Genomic DNA, 24,384 nt, shown 5'->3' with positions numbered 1-24,384 from the left:
GAGGTCGCACAAAATTGAATAACAGACAACTGCCACTTAAACTTATTGTCAAATCCGGATTCTAAGTTGCACCCATGTGCAAGACGTTTTCTATTTTTGAGGGTCACCCAGAGGGAAAAAAGGTTTTAAGTGTTTTCCTGCACGGCTATTTCCATTGTGTTCAGTCCACAATGGGAAGTTTCTGTGCAGCTGTGTAGCTTTTTCTAATACCATCTGTTTTCACCACGGGGAGTTAGCAAATCCTGCTAGCTTCCGGTATGTTAGAAGAGCTCTCAGCCTGAGGAAACATTGATGGTTGTAAATTACTGACCCACAGCCCGCGGCCAATTTGACATGAGTCTAGCTACCTAACTCCGCTGGTCACTTGGATGTCTTTTTAACTGAGAATGATTTTCAGTCAAACAAGGTTTATTCACCAAATAATATACACTGTTTTCTTTGAATGCATGATTATGATTTAATGGGGGATAAATGCTGTTAAAAAGTGTTGTCAGATAGCTCGCAGTGAGTGATGGCACATGGCTCTGCATTTTATAACCCAGCTTTGTGTGTGTGAGTGTGTTGCTGGTTGTATCCATTCTTACTGCCTGTCCTATTTATTTTTTTATTATTGGACTGCTTTCTGGTTTGACTCATGTTATACTGGTATATTGGTCGCACCACAATGTAGGACTTATCCCATGTTTTAGATGAAAAAATAAATGATTGAACAAGCATGTTATTCTCTATACTTTTCTTAAAGATTTCATGAATTTTGGTTGTTTGCCTATAATGTATGGATGTATACATTTATATATATATTTCCTCAGCTAATTAACCAGAAAACAACCAGATGAGCTATGTTAAAACCATCTCTCTAAATATCCCATGTTACTGTTTTCTCCAGTCAGGATCTAATACTGGCCGTCACTGAAAGTACACCCAGTGTCATCTCTGACTCTTATCATCCGATGTAACACGCTCCACCCCCACAGATATCAGGGTGGAAAAAAGGAATCTATAATGAAGTACAATTAAGCAGTGCAACAACACAGCCTTCAAACTGACTCTTTATCTAATCAACACCTGCAACATAACTGAAAATGTCAGAACAGTGTCAACCTAAACACAGAGCCATTTTCACACTGAAGAACGTCATCGCTTGGCTCAGGCACTCTGATTCCTGAGCTCATTCCCCTTGTGCAGGCCCGGTACAACTTGCATGCAATTGTGTTGTTCCCAGTTTATGATTGGAGCCTCCGCTCTTTTCATTTTCATTTTCATTCAAAGTGTGTGCTATGAACATTAAAACAGTTTTGGATATAACTTGATTCATGGAAGTCAAGATGGAAGCCAACATCAACACTACTGCATTCATTCACCAGCAACAAATAAGACCTGATGGCCTTCTTTACTTTGTTATTCTAAACATTATTGCTTTTATATTGTCTGTGTGGCAACTTTCATTCAGGTGCAATGACATGTTAACATCTCCCACTTACCAAGAGAACTCTCGTCTATTTCTCCTTACAGTATTTTCAAACCTGACACATACACTCATGCAGCTGTCATATTTCAACAGTATCAACCTATTTCATAAAAAGCTCTTTCCTTGTCATCACTCGCTGCTTCTCTAAACCACAGTGCTGCTGTCAGGAGCACAGCTGTCAGGCAGGGAAATGCTGAGCTGTGCAGAGTCATACTACTCATGTTCACAACTTATCTCCTGGAAAGGTTTGTTTCACTTATTCAGGACTAGAAGTAGTTCACAATGAAGCATCAGTTTACCAGGATTTAGCATCATTTTTCAAGTGTCACACACATTTAGGGGGGTCTTAAAATTGTTTGAATGCATCTATTTCGACTTATACCTACAAATATATTGATTTAAATCCCCCCAGGAGAGGTGGCAGCTGACACTGCTGAATTTCTTTGAAAGATTTTTCTTTGTGTGTGTCAGTGCTGAATTGATCAGAGGAATACTGTGATGCTGGTGGTGCTGTTATTTAGTGGTCATTTTCAAACAACCTTGAAAATGGGATTCAATTAACAAAATTTGTAAAATTGACTTGACTTGGGAGCTCCAGACCTCAATAAAGCCGATTCTCAGCCAGATAGACTGTTAAACTGACTACCAACCAACTACTAATTGCTTTGCTTAACAATTTTTAAACTCAGAAATACCTTTTAATCTCAAATGGACTTCCTTTTCCTGCCTTTCTCCACAATATGTAACTCAGTAATTGCTCGCTCTCAGTTTGTAGATATGAGGTTTTTTTTCAGCTGACAAGTCCCCAAGGGCACATAATTATTTCTCAGTTTTGTTCAGCTCCTTCACACCACTTTATCATGTAGTGCAAAACAGTCCCGTCCCCCCCTCTTGCAGAGCTCCGCTTTCGACTCCGGCTGTGCGTCGATTTTCTAGTCTTTTGGATTTCATTTGCATTACATCCGAGCAGAAATGCTTCCATATCATCTCTAATTTACAGCTTTCTGTTTCAGCCGGATTGTGCAGTGGCTTTGGTAAAAAAAAAAAAAAAAATGTTCTGATGATCAGCTGTCCTGGGTGAAATGATTGTGTTTGTAATCTTGAGCTGTTACATTCATAGATCATAAAAGATGACACATTGGCACATCACCCAACGTGAAGTGGACTGAATTCTTCAAACGACAGTGGGAGAAGAATATGGTGATGGCAATGAGTAGTGACAGACTCAACACTAGTAGTTTACATTTCAGAGAGAGTGTTTTCTGAGCCATCATTGGCTGTTTCACTTTAAAGGGAGCTGTTTCTCTCCTGTTCTGTTAAATTCACTATTCCATTCATTGCCAGCCTTTGATAACAGTAACGTCTAAAGAGTGTCTGTGGTACCTCTTAGGAAGTGCATCTTTTTGCCTAAAGGCATCATAGGTGAATTTACATGATAATGACTATATGGTAGATGCTCCAGGAAAATACTGACAGCTTCAAAAGCCAACCAGGAAACTCAGTGAATTGTTTTAGAAACAGAGAATAAAATAGTTTCAGAAGGTAGGTTCTGTTGTTAATTTGTCTTCTACTAAACAGGTGCCTCTGCCGTGATGAGGACAATTACTGTTCTAGTAGGCTGTATTAACTCCAAAGAAAGGAATAGATCCAGGCTCACTGAGGCTTCAAACCTCCAAATCCACACCTAGTTTCCTAAATATGGATTTTTCTGCAGAAATCCCAGATACTGTGTCTTGTTTTTCAACAATGCTTTTATTTTTCTGCAGACTGTTGGAAATGCATTCCAGGTTTTTCCTCCTTTTTTCACTCAGAGCTGTCTCTGAATCTTGACACCTCCCCTTTTCTGCTGTCTCCACTCTTTTCTTTTCTTTTCCTGTGTTCAGCAACATTTCTGACCTGCAAAACTCTATGTATGAAAAACCAAAAAATATTTCTACTCATACAATACAATTTAATGTAGGCGGAAGGTAGTACAGAATGTAAGCCATTGATTATGGAGGCTACGGTATAATACTGTCGCGGCTCTTTTTAAGGTTTAATCTCAAAAGTCAGAGAGCAGGTGAAGTTAAAAGTTCAGTTTTACTTGTGGCGTTATGTAACAGCCGGCAGACTAAGAAGATAAGGGAAACTTATTTAGTTTGGGATCAGGCAAATGAGCACAAGTCCAAAAAGGAAGGAAGGAGTTCATCGCCAAGTTAAAAGCACATAAGACGATCTGGCAGAAGATAAATGGAAAAGGTCTGGTATATATGCTGCAGGGTGATTGGGGAAGCGGTGGGCAGGGGAGGTGGTGTGATTGGAAATGGCAGGGAAGCGGAGGTTGCTGCAGGGAAGGAGAGACTTGCAGGATCAGAAATGACAGATTTTACTCTTTTTTTTTTTAAAGCATCCAGTTAGCATTTGCAAAAAAGTGTTCTGTCCATATGGGCTCTGATGTAAGATACTTTCCATCCACAGCACCGCTCTGCTGCTCAAATGTTTGCCACGTTTGAGCAGCGGAACCATCATACCGACGGCACGTAATGTAACTCCCTGCTTTGTCTCGCCTCCTTTTCCAGACTTTGCCAGAGCGGTTGCAGCGCGGCCTATATCCTATGCAGCGATATTACGGATGAAACCGGACAGCTCGTCAGTGCTCGACTCGCGCAGCAGACCTCGACAACACCACGGCGGTGGGCTGGTGACTCCTGACTGGCCCGCTTTCTCCAGTCACCCCCTGTCAGCTGTGAGTCTGTTCAGCTCTCAGGAGGACTACAGGAGTGAAGGTATAGCTAATGGTGCGCTCAACACTACACTTTGTTTGCTCTTGTCTGAGTCAGAATGGAAAAGTTTTGCTTTGGGTTTGTGAAAGTTCAACATCAGACTTGCAAGCAAATTGTACACAAATGTCAATAACCACAAAATTGGCTCTTTAATTGTACAATTAAAGTATTTGTCTTGCTTTAAACATTTTTAATGCAGCCTTAGCCAGGGGCTAATGAGCAATTTAGTACCTGCTGTGGTGTAGTAGTTATTTAGAAATTGGCAGGAAAGGGCTTAATGTGATTATGTGTAAAGACTGGTTTGCCTTTAGTTTATTTTGTTTGGCTTTATGGCTCGCTATGATTTGAACATAAGCACCTCTCATTTCCAGCTATAACTCCTGGATGACATTCTTCATTCTGAAAAACGATTTTCTAAACACACCCTGCTAAATTCTAATACGACTGAAGTCCAACTTAATGGAGCTTTCACATGAACTCAAGGTCCCAGTTGGAAACCCAACTTTTCTCATTATCCCCCCCCCCCCACACACACACACACACATGAATGCAGGGTGAGACCAGAATTTTCAGGTAGGATTAGTGTTAACGGGAGGTGCCATATTGGTTCAGATGGCATTTTACTCACCTGCTGAAATGACCCAAACTAAACTGGTCGACCTTCCAGAGTTTGATTAAACCCCTCCAAACATGATTGGTGTGAATGCACTCTGCTATCTCTTCACTCCTTCAACAGTCGGCCATTCTCTGCTCACACTTTGAGTGTGAAGGCCTCCTGCTTGTTTAGATTTGGTCTGGAAATGAATCTCACCTATCCATCACCGCTGTGCATGGTCTGCAGTGGCCGGGGTCACGCCCTTTGTGAAATTGAAGAGGGATCATGGCAATATCCAGCTCTCTCTGTGTTCCTGTCAGTGTAGGAACTATAGATATGACGGATCTCTTTGTCAAAAGGGAAGATTTAATACTCCAAACCCAGCATGGAAACACACCGTCATAAATCTACATGGGTCACTTGCTTACATCCTGTCCTACAGTATGAGTAATCCTGCTGGACTTAATGACACATTCATGCTTTAATATGTGATTAATCACATCATGCTCATTTCTTATGGAGAGCTTAATTAATGAAATCTGAAGTAGCTGCTGAATTTGCAGAACTGATCTCAGCACACTTTGAAAGTGATGAGCTAGCCACATCAAGAGAAGGTAGAAAAACGGGAATAAAAACACACTTTCTTTACTTATTATTAGCTTATTTCTTTCTTCCCTTTGAGCCCCTCTGCCCATCCCTGTCTCTTTTACTCTCTGACAGCATTATCACTATGTAGCCATAAAATGAGTTACATCTCTATCACCAAGGCGAGAGAGTAATGCCTCTCCATTGTCAGTGGTGACAAGAGCATTATAGCATGGCACCGGATTGATGTTCAGCGGAGGAAATGGATGCCAAAAAAGTAATGCACCTTTGGTGGCTTAAAAGGGGATATTGCTTTTTTGGCTCTGTGACTGACAGATGGCCATGGCACTCGAGATTGAATGATTTTAACAACTTTCATGCTTGTGTATGTGCTGACTTTATACTCTTATACACACGCATGCACACATACACCATATGTCTCTTAGCTCTGAAACCTGCCTTTCTCATTGTTTCATCCAACTTTCATCTTTTCAAATAGTGTCAACAATGAGTAACAGGCTGACACGGCTCCATGAATGAAACAATAATGAGGACACTCAATGTCCTTATAAGTATTACAAGCTTTCCTTACTCCGTTTATTTATATGTGAGCCACCTCTAATGTCATGGTCATACTATAACCAGACAAATTCAAAGGCAACAAGATGTTTGCTCTTAAATTGTCCATTCAAGCTCAGTTTATTCACTAATACATGACCTCATATACTGTCTGAACGCATAGCTCTTCACAACAGCTCATTTATCCAAAGGGATCACGATCTACATTATAGCTGAATGATGAGTTTGTCAAAGAGGAATATGTTGCTCTTTTTAACTCTAGCACTCTGGTTTTGAAATAAGAAAAAGATAACTTTGATATTAAAGGGCCAACTTTCAGCTTTTATGACAGGATTTAACATCCACATGAGTTGTACACAAGAAGATCTGAAGCCCCTTTAGCCCTTCATGCCAGATTGAATTTGACTTAGTTGACTGTAGTCTGTAACCCGCAGACATCAGCAGACACTGATTTCACATCCTCACTTGTGATTCTCTGTTGAACATTGATAGTAGATTTTCAAAAATTATAAATCTCTTCTTGAAAAGAAAGGTTGAAACTGGACCTCCCACAAATACTAAAAACGTAACCATAGATCATGACAGGGGCCGGTGGAGACCACTTGGTTAATGTCCTGATGGATGATAGATTGGACTTGTACATTGGGAACTAACAAGCTGCTGCCTTGTAAGGACTAGTAATACTGCAGGTATTGATGGTTTTCTTGACTTAATATGCACAGCCAGGTTTTGTAGCTTAATATTGATTCATCCCGCTCCACTGATTAGGGTATTATTTTAAGAGCTTTTATTTCCCTGTGGAGCAGTAGATTGCTGACAAAGGGTGGGTGTTAGTCTACATGCCCTTAGAAAAATAAAATATTCTTTTGTCACCGTCATTCCTGAATAGTAAGAAGAACTCAAGGTTGGTACGTTGTATTTTTGTGTAATGTAGGTAGGTTTTTTGGAATGCAACATTTCTGGAAAGCCTTCCACAATAAGTGCATCACTTCTGTTAACAGAGGATGAGATCAAAGAGACGAGCACTCTGAGGAAACCGGAGGGATCGAAACAACGACTGTCGGGCAAAAAACATACTCAAGCTGTAAGCTTATTGATATCTGTAACAAAATCCATGTTGCTTAAGTGTAGTCCTACAAGTAGGTATTAAATAACTCTTTTTGCATTTGTTCTTCAGGCGTGTTATTAATGCCTCAGTGCAGAAATATCAGTAATACTCTCTAAGTATACTTAACAAAGATAAACACTTTAATGGTCCCAAATGGAGAATAGTTTTAATACTCTCAATAGCACCATTCTCTCATCGTGAGGTTTAATATACAATTATTTATTTTGCTTATTCATTTGAATACTAATTTTAGAATTCCCCAATGATTCTGTTAGATTTCTTTTTTTTCTTTTAAAGATTCCTTTTTGGGCTTTTTAGGCCTTTATTGTCGAGATGTTACAGTGGATAGCGTCAGAAATCAGGGACTGAGAGAGAGGTAAGCGAGGACTACAGCCTCTGTACACGGGCCCGCGCCCTAACTACTCATCCACCATCACCCCATTATCAGTGCTATACAAAAAAAAAAAGATTGACTGGAATTGTTAGATTTCTCATCAGGGTGAGAGAAATCTCTTCCAAAAAATGAGAATTTCTAGTTGCTCTAAAGAAATACGAACACGGGGTGATATGATTTAGAAAACATTTTACGTGCAGCACGGAGAGAAGACGTCACAGTTGTTCTCTGAAGATAGTCAGCTCATGCTGCCTTTTTAAACTCCACAGTATCAATGAACATTAGTAAAAAAACAATAAACCAACACCCGATAACAATATAAAGTCTTAAGGGCAATCGCACCTCTCATAAAATTGTGAAACCACCAGGTGGCAGGTCATCAAAATGACAGTTTAGGAAATGTTTCACCTTCCGCTCTTAGCTTCTCCTGCTACAAAGATTTAGTTTGCCAAAATTCCCTTACAACATTTTACAATAGGCTTGTAGAGCTTGCTATAAAAACAATTATGTCACACACAATATAACATTTCAGAAACTCAGACTCCACTAAATTATTTATATTGGACTGACAGAAGAGTGAACAATTGTCTAACGGGTTACATTGGGGGTGTCACAGTTAACAAATCATATCCATAAGGTGTCATGTGACTACATATTTAGAAACACTCCGCAGAGAGTGGAAAGTGTGAAAAAACTCATGTCAGCAGGGCTGCCGTGTGTCACCACTTGGCCCCGTATACCAAACAACACAGTGTCCAAATGTGAAGAAGCAATTATCTGATAGCTTAAAGGTTGAACATAAAGGTGTGAAGTCTCTTATTTGTCACCATATGACTCATGTCAGAGCAGGTAAACAGCCTTTAGGAGATGTTCTTTTACCTTCCTCCTCCAGGTGTTTCTCACTCAAACAGATTTAGACTCTGCTCTTTAAGGGCTGACTGGAATGATATGCCAACGTTGAAAAAACCAAATCAGTTCTACAATATTCAGAGCCATCACCTGTCGTCTGCTGCAGAATGCCTTGCTAGTTTTAGCAGTCTTGTTTTGTTGTAATTGTATCACTCTGTGCCACCGTACATTTCTGCTTATCTCTCGTTTACTAAAATAGAGGTTTGCTGGAAATACGCCGTTGTGCTAACCGACCTGGAAAATAATAGAATAAGTAATTGGATGTTAAAACTGGATGGTTCTCCCGCCGAGATAATTGCAATCATTCTTCTCTTCCCTTTTTTTCTTCTTATAGAAAGTGAAGAGTTTGGACCTGTTTTAACCCAGGAGCCAGATGATGTGATTTTTCCTTTGGATTCGGATGAAAAGAAAGTGGTGATGCACTGTGAAGCGCGGGGGAATCCACCACCCACATACAGGTGAGACATAGATTGGTCTGTCTCCTAATTGCAGCCCCTACTCTAACGTCTCATTAGCCTGCCATTCATGCGGAATATATATTTAAAATCTGCAATTCTTGCAATTCTCTTGTTTTTCAGTTGGTACATCAATCGGACAGAGGTTGACGCGGAGGCAGATTATCGCTACAGCTTCATTGACGGGAATTTAATTATTACCAATGCAAGTGAGATCCATGATTACGGGAAGTACCAGTGCAAAGCAGAGAACAGCTTTGGGACCGTGCTCAGTCGAGAGTCTGTTCTACAGTTTGCATGTGAGTGGACTTTTTATTTATTCATTCAATCAAAAATCTTCACAGTTACACAAGGTCAAATAATACTGTACATATGATGCACTTTATACAGCGGGGTGAATCTCTGTAGGTCTGCGTTGGGAAAAAAATGTACTTTTCTCGGAAGAACATGGCTCTCGTGTGCAGCGCATAATTAGCTTCAAGCTCTTTGTCTCTCTGAGTCAAAATAAACGTGTTTGGTTCCAGGGGTAAATAAACACTACCCCATCTACGGTGAGGTCTTGTTGCCGAGTTTAGTTCCCAGAGGCTCCATCTGATACTGTTGAGCTGCACTGCTAACAGGGTGTGTGCCCTCAAATGCCACGTCTCAATGGTAAATGAGAGCGAGAAGCACATTTCTTCTCCCAGTAATCCCCTGGCCTAACTCCAAAACATCATCACCGGGCTGAGGCAGCACACGCAGAGAGAGACCGGGGCCTCTATGCTCTGAGGAAAATGTGTTGTTGGGTTTACAGTTTTCCTCAAGAGCAATGACCATTACGGCCTTATTGGCATCTCCACAGGGAGATTACCGGCCTCACTTATGAGCTGTTGCTGGAAAGTATAGTACATGGTCTGCTGCGTTGTTATAGGGGCTTATTGTAGTTACTTTACAGGGATGACTGGGGAAACGAATGGCTCGATATGCCTGAAACTATGTAGACAAAGAAAGGAATAGAGTTCTGTTTCATAGGACGAGTACTTAAAGTTCAGTTTTAAATGTATCAAGAGGAAGCTCTTCTTTCCATCATTACTTTAGAAAGTTTCTTGTTTATTAGTGTAATCAAAAAAAGTGAGCATGAATCAGAAGTAGACCTGTCCTAAATTAAATATAAGCCAGACTGTGTTGGCAGGCAAAGATGCCCAGATGGTGAAGCGCAGACTTCAAAAAAAAAAAAAAAAAAAAAAAAGTGCTGCTAGTTACTGAGGGAGTGAAACTGCACCTCGACATGTACCTTCATCTGTCCTCTTAACCAGGAAGATCTGTTCCTCCCCCTCTCTGCACTTCAGAGTCAAATCAGTGTGTAAAAAATGAGCGTGAGACTCTCTTTCTGAAATATTGAACCTCGCCTCAGAATGAGCAATGTGACGTGATGGCACTCGTTTTTCAGTGCAAGCTTCAAGCCGAGACATGGCGAGCTATTTTTAGTTAGAAAATAAATACTGTACATTTGCTTGACATTACATTATCCATTAAATTCATTGTGCCAACGTGCAAGACTCAGGCATAGTAATGTCTTCTATCGATCAGGATGGTGTTCTGCAATACACCTCCTTTTTTAAGTATTTCATCTGTTGAAGTTTTCTATTGGTACCTTTCATTTTCTTCAGGTGTTAGAAGCAGTTCCAATGTTTCCCCCTCCCAATCATTTGGTCCGCCCACCAAATGAATCTGTGTACTGATTCTAATTGCATCCGGTTATGCATTCTTTTAAATTGTGCCTTTGCAGCAATCTTAAGCTTTATAAAATAAAGGGTTAAGAGCACATTCCAGAGCTGCAGCAGAGGACGTGTCCGGGGGGCAGGTTGGGTTGATTGGCAGGTGTGTCAGCTGAGACGATGGCCACCTGTCAGTCACACATCAGCTGCACCTCAGCCACCTTTTGCACTAAATTGGATTTTTTTTCTTCCTATAACAGACCGGCCAGTGAGTATCCTGTACCCTGGAGGGCAAGGGGGCGGACATGACAGGGCATAATGTGTAAAATCTGCAGCACAGACAGACAGCCTGTGTCAGGTTAAAGGCATCACATCAAATATAGCCTATAATCGCCTACAACACAAAATCATTATTATTCAACTCTTTTTTTTTTTGACAAATCATATCGTTTACTTGCAGTGCAGCAACTTTTGTGTGGCCCTGGGGTTTGGAGTCACAACCCGTAAATATCACTCATTGAATAAACATGCGGGGCTGTCTCAGTTGCACTACTGAGTCAGCAACAAATCCCTCATCTCACCACCTGTTGTTGTTGTTGTGGTGGTGAGCTCTGAGGAAACAGTCTGAAATATCCATGTGTGATTCTGTGTATAGCACATTGAGTCATCATACAGGTAAAGAAATGCTGAGAAATGTATTTGCTCTGCAGGGATGGATGTTGTTTAAATATTTTTTGTAATAGAGATAGAGCAAGCACTGTGTTTACGGTGTTTCCCAAATAAGCGTGTCTTGACATGCGGGCTCAATAGCTCTGACTGCTCACTGAACTTTTAATAAGCTGTATTCATGAAACCTTTCAGGTTGTTTCATCCCATGACAGAATGTAGTCTTCCTTTAATGTTATCCCCGACTGCTCTGTGTATGAAGCAGCAGGGCTGTCTTTTTCTTCTGCTTTGTGCAGTACAAATATTCAACAGCATCAATGTGTAATAGCCTCGCACTCAGTCCACATTTCTTCAAATGCGACCCTTCAAAGGCTAGTCACAGAAACAAAGAGCGGTGCCCTGCAGCACACATTTAGATGCAGAACCTTCCCTCTATTTTCCAGCATAACAAATGGCGGGTATTTATCACTCAGCGTGGAGCTCAACTTTTTTTTGTTCCCTTTTCATGTTGGCACTGCACATTTGCAGGCTCTGACACAGTTGTCCCCGGCTTTAACTGGTTCAGATACACATGAGCGAATCTTTCCCACATAAACTGATCATTTTAAGGAAGTAATTGCATGCTTTTATATTTTATGAAGACTTGAAAAGAATTGGTAAACATATTAGACGTGTGTAACAAAGTCAGCCAACACTGGTACAAAAAACAGATAGACAACAAGTCCTTCATTTCTTTTTTCAGATTGGAAACATTCAAACTATCTGCTAAGCTTTCAGGTCATGCCTGTAACGGTGATGATAGTATCAATGTTTTGATTGTTTTCAGTTGTTATTGTTATTTATTGATGCTACTATAAAGTCAGCTCAACTTGTGCAGCACTTAAGTCTAAGACACATTTTCAAAGGGAACAAAAAATTGTATCTTAGTGTTGTCTGCGAGCAACTGTTAGCAGCTACTTACTGGATAACATTAGCTAAGCATAGGGATATAGAATAGAATAGAATTACTTTACTGATCCCAAACTGGGGAATTGTGTAACGATCCACTGAACTCACAATACTTATCACATGATAGGTTCACAACACGATTTTATCAAGATCTTCTATTTTTTGTTTTTGTAAAGAAATTAATTGGATGTCAATGTTTGAATAATTATGATTTATCTTTTATTTACATTCTCTCCCAATAAAAATGCTACATATCCTTGTTCTTATTTTTCTTTATAAATTCAACTAATGCTTTTAAATTTTAATCCTGTATAATTACAACTCATAATAAATGTTTGATCTTGTTTTGCAAAGGGTAAGTCATCTTTAATGATGCTACAAAACATTATTATAAATACCTATAAATACAAAGTACCTAAGACAACTAACGTTTTGCTTGGACAAGTGAGAGGTCCATGGTATCAATGTTGAACCCTCATTTCTTCACCATGCCTTGTTTCATCATTCCTTACTTTGCAGGTGCTTATATGTATAAGCAAGGTCTTCTATTTGTATGCATAGGGGAGACTTTTGTATGTTGATTGTCACAGATTTTGTTTTTTGATAATGGTCAGATAAAAAAAACAACAACAATAGTTTTTAGCTAAGTTGTGCTAGATAAACGAGCTGGTCAGCCTGAATGATTTTGCAGGGCTGTATAGCGGTTGACATTGAGTTCCTGTGCAGCGTTCTTCTGCACCCTGTAGTCCGGCTGGTTGTTAAGTCAAGCAGGGAGACTGAATGCAGCCCTGATGCAGGGAATCAGGGGAGATGTACAGTGGACGAGATGAAGTGAATGAGGAGTCAGGGCTCTCTGTATTCTGTCCACTGGTCATGTATGTGCTCCAAAGATGTTTCAAAAGGATGCTTTTTTTCCCCCCTCTTTGTTTTGAAATTCTGAGCTGCTGAACTCACACTCGGGCTGTTTTTCAGCCGTGACTTTGAAGGCAGCAGGCAGAAAGGAGGCCTCTGATCTTACTCCCCAAAGACTCCTTCCCTCTCTGCAGACGTGAGTCTGGCTGCGGCTCAGGTATTGAGCCACTCTGAGCAGTACAGTACAAATGAAATTAACAGGATGCTTTGACTTGAGCATTGGGAGACCCACACACACACAACTACAATGATCTGTAGTTAATGCCCATTGATTGAATTCAAACTCATCTTGAAATAACTAATTAGCATCGAGCACCTGCTCCTGTGCTCACTACAAATTACATCCCTGCATTCCTTCATTTTAAACATTCATGTGGACATATGTTTACGAGTCAGTTTTAGACTAATTCAGTGACTGCTGTTTTTACATTATTTAAAAAAGAGTTTGACATAGCTTCACTGACAGAGCTGTAGTTTGTACAGGGAAATAATGAGGATTCATTTGAGCCTCATCCCCAGGTTCACTAACAAATGAATGCTTATTTAGAAATCACCGGAGCATCTGTTTGGTCTTTATTTGTTTATTATATAGTTGCATGTTAAGTGATCATTCATGTGCCTCAATAACGTATTTCTCAGCTGGCAATCAGACAGTATTGTTTGTTTCTGTGGAGCTTTCTTTCTCAGTCAGGGTGGCTATTACTGCTTAGCATGGCATATTTACTCCAAACAGCCAGTGTTGCTGCTGCCTGAATGTGAAATGTATAATTTATTCTGGGCCCGCTGATGTTTTCCAGGAAAGCCGTCGATTACATGGTCGTGTTTAGAAACGAGTATAATGGGTCTCTTACACTGGATATATCGTACTCTAGGTTGAATTGTTACCATTCTGCAGTACACGTCCATTTCCAGGAGCCAAATTGTAACACATAGAGATGAAAATTACATTCATTATTTATTAAATTAGTCAAGAAGTGTTGAGTTTCCAACATAAACAGCCTGGCTGAATAATTCAGAGGAAAGAAATGTCTCCAGAATCACATACAGCGCTGCAGTGTTGTAGGCCACTTATTTCTGTTTTTGTTGTTATGCATATGAAAGAAACCTCTTCTACAGTAAGTGTTTACAACTCAGGGTCATTTATTCACTCATTTTTTCATGATTAATAGTCCTTACCCTCTGTATCAATAGTAGAAAGATCTTCTTCACCTACATCTCGTCTATTTGCTCTTAAAAGACGAAAACAGTGATCTGCAAAAACTCAGGAGTTTAGTTTAAATTCAAAAAGAACAAAACAAAAAACTTCTCTGACAAAACTGTCAGGCCAGGGACGGCAACTTGTGAATGAATAATTAACATGAAGATCAGCAGCTCTCCATCCCTATGGCAGGTTGTTAGCACAAATAAATCAACACTTGTCAGAATCTGCAAATGGGCCCAGATAGCGGGATCCAGTGTCACTAATAGCATGGCAGTCCAAGAAACCTACAATAAAACTAAAAGAGTAGTAAGCCCTCAGCTTGAATGTTGGCTCCTTCCATTGACTAGAAAATCCAATCTGTTGGAAATCAATTGAAGGTAAAGGTTCAATTGATCTACATTCATATTTAATTACATAGGGAGCTGAACGAGCCCATGTACAGTCGGCTGTATTTTAGAAATCTTTGCTTTGTGCTTGCTGTTTATTCAGGGTTTTCCTCTTGTTTGCTGCAGAGGCCGAGGTTGATTTGTGGGCATGGAAGGTTGATATGTGGTGTGGATTGAATCCAGGATGTATGACAGGCTGCTCTTATTCTCCAGAAAAAGTGCAGCATAGCACATTAAATATTTACTCTCCCACTATTCCTTTTTGGATATATTTGAGCTATTTTCTCTCCAGGTTTTAATGGTTTAGATTTACCTTCTGTTTGTACATTTATTCATGTATGAGCTGTTTTTTTTTTTCTTTTCCTAATGAATGTTTTTTTTTTCTTAAGTTGCGTGACCAGAATATCAAATGTAACACACCTCACTGCTTCAACAAGGAGAAAAAGAGACTGATTGAAAAACAGAGATATACACTTTGACAGGAAATTGGCCGGGTGTTGCATTTCGAGATGAAGGCCATCATTATTAAATGTGCCAGAATCTTAAAAGAAACGCAGGTTTCACAAGTCACTCGGGGGCATAATTATCCAACAGTTCCAGGGTGACGGTAAACACTGCCCCTCAAAGTGATGAAATGAAAGTGGTGGAGACGCAGGGACCCGCCCTGGGTCAGCAGTCTGTCGCTCGTTTTCCACACTTTGGACTCGCTTCAACTAGAAATTAAAAAGGCTGTTTTTGGAACAAGAAGGCTGCAGATCTGGGACTCCAAATGAGGCCTGCTTTGTTGTACCAGCTAGCACATACACATCAGTAGGTGAAAATACAACCTGTTACGTTACAGGATTCAGAACGCTGTCGGGAAAGGCTCTGACTTAGTAGTATTTATTAGGGACTATTTCTTCTAAAATCTTATTCTGGCAATTCTAACCTATCTGAACTCAAATTCAAAAATTCTAAATTTTAGTCTTTCAGTCAGCAGGATAGCTCTGGAGAAAATATCTTACTCTTAACTCTGTCTAAGTCGAACAACAGCAGAGTCAAAGAAGTGGATTTGACTCTGCATTGATGTGTGTTTAAACAATGGTTACCATTCTTCCACTGTCTTTGAAACAATTATCCTCCAACCAGAACAACAGAAACTGTAGTTCACAGTGGGGGTTTTTCCATGTTCATGCTGTCTGCCCAAAACAAAGAGAAATACAAAAATAAAGAGAGGCCAGCAATTCTAGTTCATTAAAGTAAGCTGGGAAATGTTGTGCCACGCTAGTACAGTGTACCTTAGCATGATGTCAGAAAAATCAGTTTACAACACATCAACAAAACACTTAAATAGACAAGAAGGCATGCTTGCAGAACAGTCAGTCAAGAGTCAAATCTGAGAAAGACTTTTGTAAACATAGCCAAGCAAAGGATCAAAGCGTCCGCTGGTAAACGATGTCAAATTAGTTTTCAGAGTGTGGCTAACGCTAGCAGTGCTTAAAACAGCCAGCCTTCAGACCTCCTTGAAGGTTGATGTCCACATGCCTGTGATGGTTACACATTCCCCCAGCCAAAAAGTATACACCAGTTCAACCTGACACAGCCTGTATACAACTTTGTTTCCATTTTCTAGATTAAAAGAAAAACTGCCAAACCGCTACTCACAGCGAGATAGCATCCTCTCACTGTGCTGTAGAGTAAGAGAGCATTATTGGCAGAGCAGCAGTAGCCATTAGCGGGAGCTTCAGCCACTAATAGTAGTGGGCGGCTGCATTACAGCTTACACACAACATTTAACGGGCATTTTGAGCCTGAATTAGTAAAAATATCATGCTACTACTTTAATCGGCACATCCCTGCTTTAGTCCAATATACAATGCCTGGTGCACAATATAGCACAACAACTTCAACACAGTCTATCTACATAACAGTTTGAACATCTCTGAGGTCCTTATTTTGGTATTCTAGTTTTCTTCTGGGATGGTGGATGGAAATGGAGACCTTTTGAGGCAGTAAACCCATGATTAATGTTAGCTTCTTTTTTTTTTACCATGATGCTTAATCAAGTACCTTTAGGTGCTTAACCTTAACCATTGTGTAGCCATTGTTAAGGTTAATCACTGTGTAGGCAACCAGTGGGAGTTGATGGCGCTGTAACAAGGACAAGAAGCCTGTGTGTGTGTGTGTGTGTGTGTGTATGTGTGTGTGAGCACACAGCTGAACCCGAGGTACTGCTGTCAGGAATCAAACAATGGACTCAAACGTTATCCTTGTACCACATTAACTTTCAAGTGCGTTGTTATGTTAGTGTTCTTCCAAAATGTATTTAAGGATATGTTTTCTTGCTCCTTCAAAATCACTTGTCTTGTCTATATTTTCCTGATTGCTGAGAAGGATTCTTTTTGTGTGTCGTACCAGATCTCGGCGCTTTCAGTGGGAAGACCAGAGGTGGAGTTTCTGTACGTGAAGGCCAAGGTGTGGTGCTCATGTGTACCCCTCCTCCTCATTCACCAGGTAAGAGACATTCAGACACAGACAGAAGAAAGCCATTTTATTATTTTCACTACCATTGGTACTGTCAGTAAGCCCATCAGAATTCTGATGACATAACTGGTAAGGTGACTAATGTTCTGATTTTTTTATTAATCGCTTTGTGTTTGATGGTTAGGTTGTGTAGCCGCCCCCTCTCCTCTCCATGCATTCATGCTGTTTGAATGAAGAGTGTGTAAAGTCATGGTGACAACAGAGCCGCAGAACAGATTCTCACAGATCAAATTTGCTGGATCATTAGAACTGAAAAGAAATGTTACACAGCCAATTATTTCCCATAGGCAGATCATAGGCAGTGCTCTTTAATGGCTTATTTTGAATATCCCTCTCTCTGCAGTAGTCCTCTAATGTAAGCTCTTATGTGTGCCATGAATCATCCAAGCTTTCTGTTTGCATCAGCTGCACTGCACCCATGGGAGTGTTTGCCGAGTGCTCTTCAGCACCTGCTTCCATTTCTGGATGCCTTTCTGAATGACATGATAGCAGCCAGAGAGTCAGTGACAGAGGAGCAGATAAAACAAAGAGACGATTAATGATTAATGACGCCTAATGATTGACAGATTAAAGTGTAGTGTGGATGATTTTTATCGTGGAAGTTCTCCATCAATCACGGCACGATTGTTGCCTTTACAGCCTTTACAGCAGGTGTATGTAATTTCTTTATGCTGCATTTACCACGCCATGGATGCATGCTTTTATTCCTGCCATTCAACAAAGCCTCTGTCTCTGACGGTTAAAAGTGTGACTGACGTGGACGTCAAACTGTGGTTATGATGTTTTGGAGTGAGATCAGTGTAATGGAAATAGTGATTTTCTGTCGTTTAAGGTTTGTTACAGTCTGGCTGCTATGAGCTTTAAATTGGCCCAGGTTTCAGTCATGATGACATTCTGTAAGACCCTCATGTTGCTCGTATTAGATTGGCAGACTAGATCAATACAGAATGTGTGATATAAATAATCAGCCAACTGTTAAATGTGCAATTTACAACTATGAGATTTAACATCAGATATCATCATATAACTTCCATATCAAAAGCCTTGTCTAGCAGAACAATGATGTGAGTCATTTTGATACTTTAATCTTTGCATTCTTGTTGTTATTGTCTGAAAGAAGGAACTAAATTCACTGTGACAGAGTGTGGAATCAGCATTTATCAACTGAAGATGGCAAACGAATCTATAGAAGAGATATAAAAGACCAGATCTGAAGAGCTTTAACTAGACACACACCCAGTTATTTCATTTTACTGACGAGTAGATTTCAGTTGTTTTCTTGAAATCTCGCCTTACTGATCGAGTTATCTCAGAACAACAATGCTGGTTTTCCCGTCATTATGAGTTAATTCCTTGAGATCTCTGGAAAATGGCTAAAAATTAACTAATTATCACTTGAAAACAAACATTTCCAAGATAACTGGATGAATAAATTGAGATCTTGAGAAAACGACCACAGTTGACTCATCATCATTGGAAAATAAAGTAAATAAAATGTAGGGAAATGTCCAGTAAAGGCCACCATAGAATATCCCTGTATACGTATCAAATGGGTTTGAAGGCTTCCTCTTTGTTTCTGTGGAAAATGTGTTTAAAATGGAACAAATTTATGATGGGAACATCATTATACATTTTGTCTTTAGGTAAGAATACTATTTTCAGCGCCCATGATCAAACCATAATAATTATTCTTTTAAGCTTTAAGAGCTTCAGTGAGTGATTCTAAGATTATTAATCTGTGAAGAGTGGTCCACAAGTCATCAGCTGTAAACATACTATAGATTATAACATTGTGAAAACATGACCTCTTTTTATACATTTGTAAATAACAGACCAACCTCATCAGACTGTTTGGCCTTTATTTCGATTTGTATCATCATGGTTACAGATATGACTGAAATTCACATTACAGGTGAAAAATCAAATTTAAATATTTTTTTTTTGTCGCTGACATGAAATTAAGAATGATCTCCAACAACTAAAACGTCTTCTTGAAAATGCCACAGAGGTAGAATTTTCCGGTGTGATGAATGCCTCGGTGAGTCGGAGCGTGTCACAGATGAGATTCATATTGTAGAGGGAGTGTTCAACAGGGTTTGTCTTCGGGTTGGTTGTGGGAGGGCTCAAATACATTAAGATGACACGAGAGACGAGATAGGTCTCATGAGTGGAAATAATTTGGAATCAGCGAGACGTGAAAAGTTTATTATTTTAATTTCATGGCTTTGAACACTGGCTTTTTATGTGTCTTTGGTAAATAGTTTTACTTTTATGAATCCAATGTACGATGACCTCTAAATAATATTGGAAGTGTGGTGTACATTAGACATCTATGATTTATTATATTATAAGAATCAGTATATTTTCTGATCTGTTATATAAAGTATAGAGGTGGTTAATGTCGGTGCTCACAGTCAGGATTACATCGGTTCCTGCTCCTCTCTCATGATGAAGTGGTCCTCGCCTTAGGTTCAGCAAGGGATGCTGACTTTGCAAATTGATCTATAGGAAATAATAATTGACTAAAAATCCGGTATTTCTTACGATATCCGTCCTTGTTGCAGTCACTAGCTTTGAGCTTACATCTCTGTTGAGTAGAGTGATCTGAGCGACTTTGAAACAGTCATTCATTATTTAGCACCGGGACATAAATAGTTAAAAAAACAATCTTTTCAGAACAGACAGATTTTAATGGAGAGTCAAACAGTTGGGGAATATTGTCAGGAACATTGAATGGACGAGTTTGTCTCAGAGTTTGACAGTCATCTTTTTTAATAGAATGATGGATGTGGTTGTGTAGAACTGCAGGAAGCACAATAACACAAAGCAAACAGCAGGATGTCAAAGTGTGCTCCATGTTCCTCGTCGTCATGTTGCACCCATCCACCCGTTCATTTTATCACCCACTTATTACAATTCAGGGTCACTTTGACCACTCCTAATCCTTTTATCTGCAAACCCACATATTTTATTCTAAGCATTGTGCAACTTTCTTTTCGAACATTTGAGTTTGTTTATCAGCGAGAGTTCTGCAGAATACTAAACACTGAAGAACATCTGTGCTGCCAAGTCTGCCAGGGATCACAAGTTTACATCCGAAACACTATCGCAAACGGTTTTCCATGACCAAAATATTAAACTTTGAGTCTGGATGTGAAAATAGATTACACTATAAAATAGTATTAGCTGTAAATGTATTAAAGGTCACACATTATCCTCCTTTTCAACTATTATAAATGAGTCTCAGAGCTCCCCTAAACATGTCTGTGAAGATTCCTGTTCTAAATCCTCTCCGATCCTGTATTTGATCATGCCTATAAACCCCTCTATTTCAGCCCTGCTCAGAACAGGCTGTTTCTGAGTCTGCAGCTTTAAATGCAAATGAGCTGTGTCTGGCCACGCCCCTCTCTGGAAGGGCTTGGGTGCCTCAGGCTTTCTTGCACCATGCCCTATTGTTAACAGTGAGAAGGCAGACTCAGAGGGCAGAACAAACACCTAGCTGTGGGAGTGTCCCCCACCTGGAGGAGGGGTAACTGCCCTTTGTGATGTCATGAAAGGAAATCTCCAAACGTCCTGTTTGAGCACACATTTTCTAAAAAGTATAGCAGGCAAAAGACGGAGAAGATGGACTTTTCTCATATTTTGGGGTTTGTAGACAGACAAGGAACACATATTAGTGTTATAAAAACATGGTTAAGTGTGTTATTCATAATATGAAACCTTTAAATACTTTTCTAGAGAATCGATGCTCCTTTTGTTTTTGATCATTGACCAATTTCACCTTTCTTTTGATATCACTAATTAAATAAAAATCAGCTCACTGCTAATAACATGTTCATTACAGCCCTTTTTAAACATCTTAAATTACCTCACTTGCCATTTTAGACTTCCCATAGAGTACTAGTCATTGTATTTAATAAGCTGCTCCATTTGAGCTATTTCCTGTACTCATCGCTTCTTTAAAATTATGTTTTTTCATCTATTTCAAACTTTGATCAAGAGAATGAAAAATAACCTTTAATCACCTTTGGTGGTTAATGATGACCTCGTTGTTGTTGTTGTTGTTGTTGTCATTAATTCAGTATTGTAATGAAAAGAAATCGCACAAAATATATATTTTCCAGAGCAAAGCAATTGGCAACATGTCAGAAGTTCATATGGCATAAACTCAATCAAAAACTCAGGGAAAATTCAATGTGAGTGTGCATGCCAAATAGAACAGCTCTGACTTATTGAATATGAAGACATTTAAAGACTATAGCTCGATATGAAAGACACTTTTTATTGCTCATTTATAATGTGTTTTCAGGATTATTTGAAATACATGCTAACCTACACAATGCATAATGCTTTGGAGATGTTTATTAGACGACTAATGCAAACATACAGACCTGTTTAAATAAAGCACTCAGAAATTCACTGCTGTTTCTAATCTGCATGATGGCGTCTCTCTCTCTCTCTCTCTCTCTCTCTCTCACTCACAGAGATCATCTACAGCTGGGTGTTTAATGAGTTCCCGTCCTTCGTTGCCGAGGACAGTCGGCGCTTCATCTCCCAGGACACAGGAAACCTGTACATCTCCAAGGTGCAACCCTCTGACGTAGGAAGTTACATCTGCCTGGTGAAGAACACGGTGACAAACGCAAGGGTCCTGAGCCCTCCGACACCTCTCACACTGAAAACCGACGGTGAGGCTTTCAGATAACACATCTCACACATCAGCTGCCCTGAATTGTACAGTATGAATGTCGTAGGCAGACAAAATTAATGGATTTAACGGTATAAACCACACACAAAATCTGACAGCTTCCTCTCTATGTTTGTTTAAAAGCGTAAAAAAAATATTTAGATTTTTCCCTTTATTAATGTATTTCACGATCCTGCTTCCTCCCTCTGAGTTGCACACATCAGAATCTAAAAGCGTATTTAATATTCCGATGGTGCTTTTGGTTGTATTTGAACGCATTTGGAGAAACATTTTCGGATCTGATAGGTTAATAAAAGTTGTCTGGTCTTCTGCTTTCAACTGGGCCTCCTGTTAGTGGGGGGCGTTATGATTTCCATACACACAGTAAATAGATAGTGAGCAATGCTTTAACATTAGTGTGGGGAGTCGTCTTCCCTCACAATGAGCTTTAGTGAAACTGGCCATGAGGGAAATCATTTTCCAGCATAAAATTAACTGAATCAATGGCCCTTGCTGGATGGGATTTTTGCTCTTTTATACTGGCCTCTCAGGAGCCGTGCTGCTGAGCCGTTTGTTGGGTTCAGGTGTGGATTTCACCTACAGGCTTTTTACATCCGACTACACAGAGCAACGTCCATCACTTCACACAGGTGCCTGTCATTGTCAAGGTTTCAAAGCGCCGCTCCGATTACATCCCCGGTGAAGCTGTGAAAAAGGCCTCTGTGCCTCGCAACCGGGATTGCTCCAAATGTTGCAACACAGATTTTACCTCTGTGGGATTACATTCCTTCCAGCAAGATTCCTGCTTTGTATTTTACATAACAATGCATGAAACTGCCCACGGCTACGCACATAATACTCAGAACATAACCGTGTTGAATTGGTTTGTGTCTCTCATTAACCGAGATGCATTCAGAAGGACATGTGGTCAGCCTGCTAACAGATTTCTAACACAGGTCATGTTGGAGAAGGAAAAAGCCACTGTTAAATAATACATAATTGGGGTTTGATTAAATAAGGTACGTATTGTTGCCATGGTAGAAATCAGTCCACAAGGACAGGTTCATCTACACCAGTTCCACTGCGGAAGCTAGTCTAGTGATTCTTATGATTCTCTTGGGATTATGCAAATCTAGCTATCGTACAGGTTGATGCCATTTGGCAGACATGGAGGTGGAAAGTGAAGGAGTTAATTAAAAGGCAAAGGCATAGCACCTGTTGAACTCGGCTCCTGAAAAGCTGAAACGGTCTTATGCAGGACCCTTGTTAGTAAAGTGCTATCTCGTGTGAGGCAGGTGTTATTGTGACTGTTAAAGTTGAAATAAAGTAAGTTAATAATCAAATGTTATTCAGTATGGTACGCTTATTGTAAACTATTTGTGAATTGATTTTTACAGAACAACACTTGTATTGTGATATTCATCAGGCCGTGATGTAAAATGACACACCTTGCTTGAACTGGTTGTCCTTTACCCAGTTTCTAAATGATTGATGGATGGAAAATTGACCTTTGCAGCGTCCACATGGTGCTATGTGGCCGTGATGCAGTTCTGAAGGACAGCACTCTCACCTGCAACACAACACGGCCAAATCAAATCTCTACAGCTGTAGGTCCCGTTTAGCCAAAGAATGCTTTGGCACCACTTGCCTGACAAATCTCATGATGTTCAGCAGCCTTCTCTGTATTGTGAATTTGGATCTAAAACGCTGAAAAATTGCATTGGCAACTCTCACGGCAGACACTGAAAAGTCTGCGTGCACCCTTCAGTCATTGGATTCTGACCAATCAGATACTACAATCTGTGCCTCGGTGAAAGTGAGCGATTATTACACAGCAGACAGTTCAGGCTTCGTGTGTGTGTGTGTGTGGCTAACCACTGTCAGCTCCAACCATGAGTCTCTTAATCAAAACAAGCATCTGGGCTCCATTATACTCTGCTGGAAGCCATTGATCGCCAATTCACGATCCACCCTGAGCAGAGCGGGGCTAAGCACTGAGCTCTGGACTGATGCACTGGTTTAAAACAGACGTAGTGCTCATCTCACAAACACACTGCTTTGATTTATCTGTATGCTGTAAATAGAGGCAGCAGTGCATAGATTAAACTTTAATGACAGTCACTTTGAAATGGCTCTGGATCAGAACACCTTCAGCATTTCTTTATTAATAAAAGGGTCTGCACAGCTGGATGACATTGTTTTAATTCCAACAGTGTGTGTATATATTTGTACACATTTAATATGGAACAGTTCAGTACAAGCAGTAAACTAACATTCCTCTTATGTTACAATTTTCTAGATTATATCCCAATGTTTGTATCCAGCAGTGTGTGTGTGTTCACATTAATGTTGTTTTTAAGGGAGTTGCAGCTCACTCACTTTTATGTGTTATTTTTAAAAATGTTGGATGATTTTAAATGCAACATCATCTGCAGCAGATGTTTCACAGACGTATGTCGATGGCAGCTGTCAGTGTAAAAAAAAACCTGCTTAAAGTGATTGACAGGTC

The 24,384-nt window shown here is 39.9% G+C and overlaps 1 protein-coding gene across 2 annotated transcripts in view; it reads left to right on the top strand.

Moving 5' to 3' along the window:
* cntn5 (contactin 5) overlaps window positions 1-24,384 on the top strand; it is a 108,060-nt gene that overhangs the window by 41,761 nt on the left and 41,915 nt on the right. For both annotated transcript variants that reach the window (XM_061047060.1, XM_061047059.1), the window contains exons 3-7: window positions 4,027-4,233; window positions 8,735-8,858; window positions 8,979-9,154; window positions 17,063-17,158; window positions 21,673-21,876. In XM_061047060.1, the coding sequence (XP_060903043.1) occupies window positions 4,027-4,233; window positions 8,735-8,858; window positions 8,979-9,154; window positions 17,063-17,158; window positions 21,673-21,876 (807 nt within the window). The remainder of the gene's footprint in view (window positions 1-4,026; window positions 4,234-8,734; window positions 8,859-8,978; window positions 9,155-17,062; window positions 17,159-21,672; window positions 21,877-24,384) is intronic.

This window comes from Labrus mixtus, chromosome 9 (genome assembly GCF_963584025.1).
Source record: "Labrus mixtus chromosome 9, fLabMix1.1, whole genome shotgun sequence".
NCBI lineage: Eukaryota > Metazoa > Chordata > Actinopteri > Labriformes > Labridae > Labrus > Labrus mixtus.
This window is presented reverse-complemented; position numbering and strand designations above follow the sequence as displayed.